Source organism: Eptatretus burgeri, chromosome 2, assembly GCF_056783735.1.
Source record: "Eptatretus burgeri isolate ZD-2024b chromosome 2, Ebu_testis_v1, whole genome shotgun sequence".
Taxonomy (NCBI): Eukaryota; Metazoa; Chordata; class Myxini; order Myxiniformes; family Myxinidae; genus Eptatretus; species Eptatretus burgeri.
In genome coordinates, this window is record NC_140962.1 from 19,134,790 (window position 1) to 19,147,417 (window position 12,628).

The window sequence follows — 12,628 nt, forward strand, 5'->3', positions numbered from 1 at the left end:
CTTTCAGGAACTTTGTATATACTATATAGTTGAGGAGGAAGATAGGGGTCCCATGCACCCCCATGATGCATTTTTTTTAACCTGCATTTTTACAATCCCTGAGGTGTGTGGGAACAGAATTTCCTTTGTTCCCATTCCAAAAAATGTCCCATGTGGGTCGTTTAGCCGTTTTTTTTGTCCGCCATCTTGGATTTCTTGGGACGCAAAAAAGTAAGGGGTAGGGGTAATATAAAGGACCTTTTCGCATCGAAAGAAATTGGTTACAGGTACAAATTAGGTATCATTGGAAAGGGTATGACCTCCACTATCACAAGAACCCATCAATTATTCAATTAGGGCATCGATGACGTCATCAGGGGTCAAAAGGTCACGTTAAAGGGCCACCAAGTCAAATTTCACGCCCATCCTCTGTCATCCACCCTGCACCTAAGTGGATGAATCTTTTGGATTCTACTTTGCTTGAAGGAAAGTGTTTATGTATAGGCAGTTTTTAAAACGAAAACGAATTATATTATTTAACTTCAGTACATCATTAACCCTTTCCACAAATATACCGAAAATATTGAGAAAATGCGGTTCTGTATTGAGTTTACTGTGTGAGTGTGCCCTTCGCATACGAATGATTAATTTCACTGTTTATTTATAGTTTATGGCTATGGTTATTGACATTCTTTTTTGTTACAGGTGAGGCCATTGTAACTACCTTAACACTTTAGTGGTGGTGTTAAATTTCGTCAACTGACAGTGTTGCCTTTTTTGTTACAGGACGTGCAGACAACTGTGATTTAGATTAATGTTTTAGTGGTTGTATTGAATATCTGCTGGCATGCATACCTGCTTGGAGCTGTAGTTTATTGGTGGTGGATAATTGTCTTTTTTTTCAGGTAACACCTATTATGGATTAGTGCTCCAGTGGTGGTAGTGCACGCTTAGTTGTAGTTAACTGGTGGTGGTGGCTTCATCATGTCAAAGGCAAAGAAACGCCGAACTGATCATGGTTGCAATTTAGAGGAACTGCAGATGCCTCCTCCTGTATATATCTTACATGTGAGTGGCATACAGCATGGTGAATTTATACCACTACACAATATAAGGGGTCCTCCCCAGGAAAAGCTTGAGATGTTACATAATCTTCGTGAGAAACGGCTCCTTCAGTCTCATGATTCACCCGCTCGTATGGAAGCTGTGTGAAGGTTAATTCCAGACAATCTTGATGGTGTGGACCTAGAAATGACAGGCGATCACCGGGGATGCTATCAAGCCTTTACCAAACATCAGGATCGTTTGAAATGTGTCGTACCAGACGATGAACCCTCAACAATTGGATCCCCTCGTAAACCATCAACCTCTTCCAAGAACATTTTTCCACCAGAATGTATTTTCTGTGAAATGCTTGAGACGAAAGTTTCCGGAAGGACTGAATGTTGTGTCCAGTTTGCATCTTTCAAGGGAAAGGAAGCAGCTTGGACTCATATTGAATCCCAAGCCCTCGAAATAGGAGACAATCGTTTACATCGCAAGGTGGCAGGCGAAGATTTGTTTGCAAGAGGCTCGTTTCCATAAATCCTGTCATAGTTCATTCAAACTGAGACGTGAATTATTTATGTGATCAAGCCAACAGAAGTATTGAAAACAAGCAAGATGAAAAGCTTGAAGCTCATCAAAGCTCATTTAATGTAGTTCTGGATTTTATACGTGAGAGGGTAATTGGGCAAAAGGAGGTCGTGCAACTTGGAACACTCCGCCACCTATACGTCCAAGAACTTGAATGCTGTGAATTTCCAAATCCAGATTTCAGAAGTGATAAGCTGAAGACCCGACTTCAAAGACACGAAATCAATGAGTGCATTGCTTTCACAAAAGTGTTTCCTGGGGACAGGGGATGCATAACCTACAACCTGGTGTACAGCACAAGCATCTCTGTTGCGGAAGCGGTTACTTATGCATATAGGCTTGGTTCCAAAGACAAGTTTGAGGATGTTGCCTTGCACTTGCGCAGTGTTGTTCAGGGGATGTTCAACGAGTCAACACCACTTCCTTGGCCTCCTACAGCTGATGAGCTGGATGCCAGGGCATCAGAAGAATACCTCCAAACAGACCTGGTGAAGTTCCTGTCGACTCTTATCCTGGGTGAAGCAGATGTGGAAAAGTCTGAAAAGAGCCGACGTCTGGTGCTTTCAGTAGCTCAGGTGAGTTTTAACCACCTTTGCTTTCAACATCTTTGGGACAATATCACTAGTCCTCCAAATTGTATCTAGTTTTAATGCTTTCTATCATGAAAATGTAAATTATTTTCTCTCTAAGATCCATTGGTTTCTTTTCCAGGACATCTGCCGTGCTGTGACGAACGGAGAGTGGAAGTTACCTAAACACATCCTCCTTTGCAATATGATAAATTCCACATTATATCATTTCAGGTTACAGCACAAGAAATTCATGAGTTGACGTCAAATCAGGAGGAAACAGACACAAGGATTGTGCTGTACCTGAAGTATGCAGCCAAACTGGGTTACAAATCAGCTGTAGTCAGGACACCAGACACCGATATATTTCTCATCCTCCTGTTTTATGCTAACACAACAGGTCTTACCATCTTTCTTGACATCGGAACTGGTAAACATCGTCAGATTGTCAACATAAGTCAAATGGCAGAATCCATGTGGGCCGACAACTGTAAGATGGTCCTGGGCCTGTACGTGTTCACTGGGGAAGACGTAACAAGTTCCTTCAAGGGAAAGGGCAAGATCGGACCCCTCAAGAAGTTACAACGTCATCCAATTTATCATGAAGCTTTCAGGTATTTGTTTTATTATCTATGAAATCCCCTGACTATCACAGTTTCTTTTAACTTTTGTGTGGCAATTCATATAATTGTACTCATCTCCTTTCAGAAAACTTGGGGATGAATGGTCTGTAAAGCCAGAAACGATTGATGATATTGAGGCATTCACATGTCTGATGTACGGCTACTCCAGACAGAAATCTATTGACACTGTACGTGGAATCATGTTGAGGAAGATGAGCAACTGACAACCAAATCTAAGATTGACCTCTCCCGGTTGCCACCTTGCCGAGACAACCTTATCCCACACATTGGTCGAGTTGGTCGAGAACCATCGCCTTGCTATCTACAAGCGAGCAGATATTCCAATCTTCTGGTCTCCAAAGCCATATGATCCGAAAGAAGGTTGGGAAAGAAATGATGAGGGTGTTTTGGAGCCAGTGTGGTCTTGCGGCCCAGTACTCCCCCCTACCTTGATAGACTTAGTTGAGAAGACTACGGAAGAGATGGAACAGTGTGATGATGACATTGAGGAAGAACAGTCCAGCCAAGATGGTGACTATGAAGAACTTCTCGGTGATAACGAAGACTAGATTAAAATATGAACATTGAGACTTTTGGCAGTCGTAATAATGTTCCAACATTAGTTGTGGGCCTGCGTATTATAGTACCTCGTTAACACACGATCTCTATATAATGCATATTCCCATATCAATTAGTAAGGAGTGGAAGTGAAAATACCAAGAGAATGATACATAGACTGTATTTCAGGACTAATTGGAACATGTAAAGCCTTTTACCATAACAAAAAGGCAGAGAAAACAAATATGTGTCAAACTGCAATTTCACAGGAAACTTATTACAAAAATTCATTTTTTTCAATATTTTCAGTATTTTTGCGGAAAGGGTTAATGATGTTGTACTGAAGTTAAATAATTCGTTTTAGTTTTAAAAACTGCCTATACATGTACACTTTCCTTCAAGCAAAGTAGAATCCAAAAGATTCATCCACTTAGGTGCAGGGTGGATGACAAAGAGGATGGGCGTGAAATTTGACTTAGTGGCCCTTTAACGTGACCTTTTGACCCCTGATGACGTCATCGATGCCCTAATTGAATAATTGATGGGTTCTTGTGATAGAAAAGGTCATACCCTTTCCAATGATACCTAATTTGTACCTGCAACTAATTTCTTTCTATGCGAAAAGGTCCTTTATATTACCCCCCAACCCCTTACTTTTGCGTCCTAAGAAATCCAAGATGGCAGACAAAAAAACGGCTAAATGACCCACTTGGGACATTTTTTGGAATGGGAACAAAGGAAATTCTGTTCCCACACACCTCAGGGATTGTAAAAATGCAGGTTAAAAAAATGTATCGTGGGGGTGCATGGGACCCCTGTCTTCCTACTAGACCAAACTGGCAAGGTACAAGGATTACGTTGGTATCGCGATTGAAGACGCGTGACCCGAGGCCTAGGCTGAGCCGGCCGGCGTTATAAACCCCGGAGACGGTGGTGGTGAGGGTGGCGCCAAGTCGGGCGAGAATCCCACCACCCCGGATCCGCAACAATATATATATATATATATATATATATATATATATATATATATGTATATATATGTATATATATATATATATATATGTATATGTGTATATGTATATATATATATATATATATATATATATATATATATATGTATATGTGTATATATATATATATATATATATATATATATATATATATATATATATATATATATATATATATATATATATATATATATATATATATATATATATATATATATATATATATATATATATATATATATATATATATATATATATATATATATATATATATATATATATATATATATATATATATATATATATATATATATATATATATATATATATATATATATATATATATATATATATATATATATATATATATATATATATATATATATATATATATATATATATATATATATATATATATATATATATATATATATATATATATATATATATATATATATATATATATATATATATATATATATATATATATATATATATATATATGTATATATATATATATATATGTATATATATATGTATATGTGTATATATATATATATATATATATATATATATGTATATGTGTATATATATATATATATATATATATATATATATGTATACATATATATATATATATATATATATATATATATATATATATATATATATATTATATATGTATATATATATATATGTATATATATGTATATATATATGTGTATATATATGTATATATATATGTGTATATATGTGTATATATATGTATATATATATATATATATATATATACACACATACATACAATCAGTTAATTGGAATAAAATTTTACCAAATATATATATATATATATTTTTTGAAGCTTTTTCACCAAATTTAGGAACTTTGTTATGTATTATGAATCCACAGTGTAGTCTAAACTGCAAGGACTCCCAGAATGATCTTCCAAAAGCAAATGGTAAAATACTGCACAAACCTGGTACCAGGTTATTTTAATCATTTCCCATTGCGCATTATCTCCAATGTGTGAATAAAATCCCTCCCGAATACAACATTAAATCTTGGGGTGTTATTTTGTAATAAACTTGTGAAAGCAGGATGATTTATTCCTCAGGGATTACCATCCAGATAATTTAATGCAACTTTATCTTATGTTGAAGCGTATTCTCATTTAGAGTGCTGCAACGAGTCTTCACTGACAATTGTCTACATTGCTCATTTGGAAAAGCAATTTAAAAAGATTCTTCCATGTTTTTTTGTGCACGAAGCTCGAATATGTAGTCAAAAAGTATTCCACACTTGCCTGTTCAATGCTGTTAAAATGGGATTTTTAATGAAATTTTCTCAATGAAAGGGGTCGAGAAGGTTTACAAACTTGACTACTCCATTGCAATCAATTGCAGCAAAAGTTGCTTATGTTGATTTGTCCAGACTAGTTCGTCCACTGCAGGATGAAGGCTTCCCCCAGCATTATTGATTTTGTTCGATTTTGTTTTTTTCCAGAGCTTTCTCAAGGTTGAACAATAGATAACCGACACATTGAGTTATGTTATCCACCGAGGAAGCAAGACGCTGATATTTCGGGCGTTAACCCTTCGCCGGAGCAAAAGAGTCCTTTCTTTTATGTATCGCCCTGCCTGTGAAACACCACGGTGACGGTGTGTAGCTGAGCTGAGCTTTGATTCAAAATCAGAGTAGACAGCTCAGAGGTCAGTTGCGGCCATCCGCTGCATACAAAAAGTACTTAATGATAAAATCTCTTCTGGAGCCCAAGGCCTGCCCAAAGGAGGTAATGGTGGGATTGTGGAGTAGCAAAATAATAAAATGACCTTCAAACCTGTTAAAAAACAAAAGCAATGGGTAGGGAACAAAAATGGCTTCATGCCCCCTGACTTCTGTAACTGCAAAAGCGGGAGATGTTTGTGCTGCTGGCAATGCTGTGTGAGCTGCTGAGGGCTGGCTCATTATCATGTCTGCACTGAATGCCATTGTTGAATGGCTCGGCTCCTTGTGATTGACTCAGCTGATTATGGAATTGACAACTCGACTTGATGATTTTTTGCACGACCATCCATCGGCACATGTGACGGCCCTATATTTTAGTGAGCAGTCGATCGCCTGGCATGCAGCTGTTTATATCCACAGCTGTTTGCATGGATGATGGGCGAGCGCCTCTGAGGAGTGAAAATCATGGAAACGAAATGCTTTATTTCTAGATTTAGTCAATTTATCGGTGCATAATACATTTTGCTGAGTTTTGAATATTTCTGTAAGAAATTTAAGAGATAAAACTTTGACGTTAAATATTTGTTGCGAGAGAATGGGTGGAAGTGCCCGACTATTTTAGAAGGGTCCCAGCCAGGGTAGAGCGATAAAAGGAACACATTGAGAGAGCACGCCATGCATATCATGTTGCAGAGGGATAGTCACAAAATGTATTCAATTTTAATTGTTTATTACCTCCGCTACCGAAGGTGGATGGAGGTTATGTTTTCACTCCTGTCTGTCTGTGAGCAGGATATCTGAAAAAAAAATTATGGACGGATTCAGACGATATTTGGTGGACAGGTTGGGTAGGGGACAAGAACATGCAGACTACATTTTGATTACGGTCCGGATCTGGATCCGGCTTATCAGTGGGATACAAAACGTAAACTGTTCAGCCTGGTGGAGGTATGCGCTCTAGTGAGTGTCGTTCTAATTAAATCTACTATTGTTTATGTAAGACTATCATTTGTAACCAGACTTGGTCGCGTAATGATTAGAGTGTCCCCTCTGGGTCTGGGAGGTTGGCAGTTCAAACCCTGGTTGAGTTGTACCTAAAACTAAAAATGATATGTGCTGCTTCCGTGCTTGACACTTGGCCTTTAGAAGGATAGAATATGGGCAAACGATGCTGGGAAGGCAATGACAAACCTCCCCGTTTAACCCTAACCAGGAAACTGCTTTTGAAGCACCAATGCTCTGTAAAGATGTATGATACATCAAAGTACAATTTATATAATAAATACAAGAGTTCATAAGGTTTTGTTTTACGATAACAAATGTTTTGAAATGTCCTCCTTTAACTTGTGCACATTTACAGATACGTTCGGAATAGTTTCTGACTGCAGACTGAAGTGTTTCCTGTGAAAGTGGAAATAACAGCTCGTTTCAGCATCTTTGAGTTCAGGAATTTTCATTGGGAAAACATTTTCCATCACAAACCTGCATATAGAAAAGCCTACAGGTGAGAGGTCAGGAGAACTTGGAGGCCAAGGAGATCCAGATGGGTGGAAATGAATGTGCCAGGAAGTGATTATTGAGACACTGAACAAACAAGCGAGAACTATGTGCAGTTGCTCCGTCCTGTTGAAAACCAAGCACCAGGAACGTTTCTCACATGACTCCAGAAAAATGTGTTCAACATGTGTACGTAACGTTACACATTCACAGGCACCTCTTCCTCAGTATCCTGATCTTTAAAAAAGGTATGGACCGTAAATGTGGTGATTACTGAGACCGCACCATATTGTTTTTTGGGGGAATGGAGAGGGAACTCAACAAAGTGCGCTGGTATCTCCATGTCCCTGAAACTGACAATTCTGTTTGTTTACCACACCATTCGAGTATACGACATTCGTCACTGAAAACTCACATCAATGTTGATTCCTGTTTGATCAATAATCCTCGACTGAATTGCACACACAATTCATGACGTTGATGCTCATCATCTGAGGTTAACTGCTGTATAAATTGGATTTTGTGATGGAAAACCTCTGGATCAGACTTTAACACTCTAATGACACTGCTTTGAGACACTCCAATTTCATGTGAAATGTATCTTGTTGATTGTGTACGGTGACACGCAATCACTTTGCAAATTATATTTACTGTCTCTGGAGTTCGAATATTCGTCGGATGTCCAGAGTGTCTTGCATTATTGTGCATCACAGAGGGCCGTCCCTCTCCACTTTGAAACGATACGATATAGTCTTCGAGCTTGGTGCATTATGTCTCAGGAATTGTGCATCACACGCTGCACTCCGCAAAATCATTGATTTCAACTCTATTTTCCTCTAAACAATGAATATTCACTCCTGTTGTTAGTTGCATCATGGCTTACATGCAAATATATATATATATATATATATATATATATATATATATATATATATATATATATATATATATATATATATATACAGTAGACTTGGCGTAAGTCGTCACCATCGGGACCGAGAAAAAAGTGACGACTTAGAAATGTGACGACTTGCGCGTATGCGAACATTCATGATGACTGTGGGGTGAAGGATGAAGTTGTGCGTGGCCTGGACACATGTGTGAGAGCCGGCTATTGTACCAAAAGGAAAACACAATCCTCGGGGCATAGGTGGGGGTGAGTTGGTGAGTTGGAAAGTGATCAAGCAAAGATGGAATTCATGAATCAGTTTATCAAAAGTAAAGATAATGAACAACTCTGTAAGACAACTCGTATACCATCGGTGATGGTATGGTGACAAATTACATGACACACAGTCATCGTGGTGATGATTACCACTCAATGCCTATGTGTAAGTGAGTGCCGTAATGTACAAAACAAGCCAATATAAAAGCATGATCGGACTACAACACTAAGCTCGATCGATCCTTTACTTCTTCGCGAAGTAATCCGTTATGTTTGACTGCCTCAAACTCTTGGGCATCTGGTGCATGAGAAAGGATTCAAACCGGTCATTGTATTCCATGATGTTGGCTGGGCAATCCTCCACCGAAAGACAGTATCGGCCGAAACCGAATATTTGGCTGAGCCGACATTTGCCGAAACTACATGATGAGCGCGTCATCAACATCTTCAAAGGACACACATTTCACGCATTTCACACTTCCCACCGGCCTCACGATCTTCTCCACTTGTCCAAATATCTTGCCCTTATTCTTCAAGATATCGTTCAATGTCTGCCGTTTGATGTCCAACTTCTCAGCTATGTCTGTTTTCTTCATCAGTGGATTTGCCTTGCAAAACTGGATAATGTCGTATTTTTCTTGGTAGGTTTTAGTTGTAAGCTTACGCTTAGTCGCCATTGTCCTGCCTGCAGTGTGATCAACGTGTGTACGCAGTTATAAATAGCCTATCACTGGCGGTGTACACCAATGAGCGAGCATCACGATTCCATGAAATCGGGCTTCTCACTATGCAGCAGGTCCGTGTGACGCGTTAGGAGTGGTAATTTACTTGAGTTTCCATTACGCGGGAACGGACAACATCTGACGACTTAAACGAAGTGACGACTTAGAGATGACGACTCACAGAGGGATGACCCTTTATTCAAAGGGATTTAACATGAGATAAATTCGGGACTTTTTGACGCTGCCGACTTAGGCGAAGTGATGAGTTACACGCTGCCGACTTACACCTAGTCTACTATATCTATACATATATATATATATATATATATATATATATATATATATATATATATATATATATATATATACATATACGTATTAGAAATGTCAAAATACATTTGCTACAAGCAATTTAAATGCTTACTCTCCCAAATTCACTATATTTGATATTAATACCGACAAATATTTTTTACAATTTGGGTACATACTTATGCCTGGTGTTGGCTTAATGGTTAGGGTGGCAGGCTTGGGATCCTAAGATCCTGAGTTAAAATCCCACCGTTGAATTAATAACCAGGTGGGATTGACTCAGCCTGTTATCCTTCTGAGGTCGGCAAAATAAGTACCAGCTTGTGGGGATGATTGAGCTGTTCGAGTATCCTGCGTCGGAGTGGCGACCCGTCCAGAATTGTGTCCAATAGCCCAGGAGACTGCTCCTGCAGCACCGACGCTCTGTACGGAGTATGGTCCCAATGGATGGTACATACTTGTGACATCCTATGCAATTGCCCGTGTTAGAATTACTCTGGGTCCTTACCACTCAAATTAGAGAGTTCACAGAACATCTTACCCCATGCAGTCTTGAAAAAAAGGACAGGGGAAGAGTCTTTTAAACTCTTGCTTTGTGTTTCCGATCACGATCTACTGTATATTTACTGTGAGCCGCGATTTTATCTCAACATCGATATTCCCCCGCCGGAAAGCGGGAACTGCAAATTTTATTGGTTGAGATAGCCTAAAATTTGGTCCAAATACTGCAAAACTGAAGGCTTTTTTTTAGAAATAATGATTAGGTGATTTGTGATTTAACGTGTTTGGTGCATGTGGACCAAAGTATATAATGCGATTGAAATAAAATAGGTTTTAAAAGCTGTTCAAAAAAAATTATTTCAGTTTACCACGATTGATGGATTGTCTTTTACACCACCGTATTTAACATGTTACATTAATTATTCGTGCCTATTGTTTGTGTCCTTTATGATGTCGCTAAAAACAGTAAGTTTCCTGTTTGGAATGATTTTCAATTTTATCTGACTGCCAGAAAGGCAGACACGCAGACACGACAAAAAATGACCTTATTCCTCTGTGCGTATCTGCATTCTGGATGAGGTCCTGCACAATTTGTCAAATTCAGAGCCAAAGTACTGCTAAACTGCAGGTTTGTGTTCTACAGTGTTAAACCTATCCTAAAGTGGACATTGCATCAGCAGCAGAGGCGTGCCCTTGGCCAATGATGCTACCCTACGGGCTTGTGCTGCATACGAAGGAAAGGAATCTCAATGCATGTCAACAAACTCAGGAGGGGGAATGGGGAGGTCATGGGGTACAAACGACCCCCCCCCTTTCAGCACCAATTATAACATCCCTGCAGATGAGTTTTTATCATGTGACATCAAAATTGGATCCCCACAGGGTCCCCGCTGTGTGCTGTACACAAAATGGGGTGGGAAAAGTTTTAGGCAACTTTCAAGTAGTTTTCACTCCCAGGTGTATCAATCATTCAGCTCGACATTTTTAAATGAAGGAACTCGCTGGAGCTTAATTGTCCGCCACCCCTCCGCCAAAGTCGGAGACGGGGGACTTTAAAATGAGCTCCGACCGACCGACCGATCATCCCGCTCATGTACTTTTGTGTTCGCGATTTTTCAAAAACCGTTGAACATTTAGCTTTCATATTGTAGATCTCTATTCCTCATGACATTATCTCAACCTGATTACATCACAGCAATAAGTAGCTGAATTATGTTACCGTGGCAACCATCTCGGTAACTTGGCTTGTGTTCACGATATTTCAAAAAACGATTCAATATTTAGCTTTCATATTACAGAGATGTATTCCTCAAACCACCCAAAAGGCAGGGGACCTGGAATAACAGCTCCTTGTTTGGCCTTTCTTTGAAGCTGTTGTGACACGATCCAAATTGAACGAAGAAACGCCATTTTTGCGAGACAACCTTGTAGCGTTTGTGTGATGAGATGTTTACGCAGCACGGAAAACTTATAACGATTCTTACGGCGTTCCGACCCAAGGGGTTTACGACCAACGGGGGTTTAAGTCCAAAAATAATAGCATCATCAAACCGACAGGCTCCCACCTTCACGTGATGTATGAATGTCCGAGAACACATCAGGAATTCCTGGGAAAGGTGATATGAAATTTCACATTTTGTTTCTGATGGAAGACCAGTTTAAGGGAGGGAGACACTACCACGGCGCAACCTTCCTAGACCCTGGCACTCGCTCGTGAAACAAACTGCCTTCCCTTCTTCAAAATCACAGCGACGGGTCTGAGCTTGAGCAATGTTGTGCGTTCCAGGTTTGAATTCAACAGCTCTTGATTAACGATTACAAGTTCGCATAGTCTGTGATCAGTCCTGCCTTGTGGCATCAATTTAACGAACAGCTTGTTTTGTTTCGCTCTGCTGCATGTTGGATCCATATGCAGTATACACCATGAAGACAAACGGTTTGAAACGATGACAACAGCTTCACATGAGAAACCATTTGAGGATTCAAGTGCCGGAGGGAATAATCATTGTTGGTGGATATGAGGGTGTCTTCACGTTCACTGGGGAATATGAAAGTGTTATGTATATATTAATGCCAGGCTCGATGTTCCAGCACCACTCAAGAGGGTGCTTTGTGTTCTTTGCAGGACCTGCTGTCACATCTCCCTGGACCATGGCGACGGTAAAAATCGAAACCAAGGTACGTTCGCCGTGGCTTTTTGTACGCCGCTCGGTTTTCTTGATGATTCATGGGATTCTCGGCAATACATGTAGTGATGGCGACGTGTTGCTTCAATTAAAATAATTTATATCGTGCACGCACAGCTCGAAACACACCTGCCTGTATTGTTTGTTAT

General features: G+C 39.2%; 1 protein-coding gene across 4 annotated transcripts in view; it reads left to right on the top strand.

Moving 5' to 3' along the window:
- Window positions 1-223: 223 nt before the first annotated feature.
- The window catches only part of LOC147031522 (thioredoxin-like), a 37,530-nt gene continuing 25,125 nt past the window's right edge, over window positions 224-12,628 (top strand). Inside the window, exons 1-3 of one of the 4 annotated variants that reach the window (XM_085864476.1) lie at window positions 224-2,189; window positions 2,326-2,797; window positions 12,419-12,471. Coding sequence is in view for 2 of the 4 variants with exons in the window: in XM_085864451.1 (XP_085720577.1) it covers window positions 12,256-12,471 (216 nt within the window). In the remaining 2 variants the exon portion in view is untranslated. Of the gene's footprint in view, window positions 2,190-2,325; window positions 2,798-9,999; window positions 12,472-12,628 lie in introns of those variants that run through there. The other 3 variants (XM_085864461.1, XM_085864468.1, XM_085864451.1) reach the window with 3 other exon arrangements.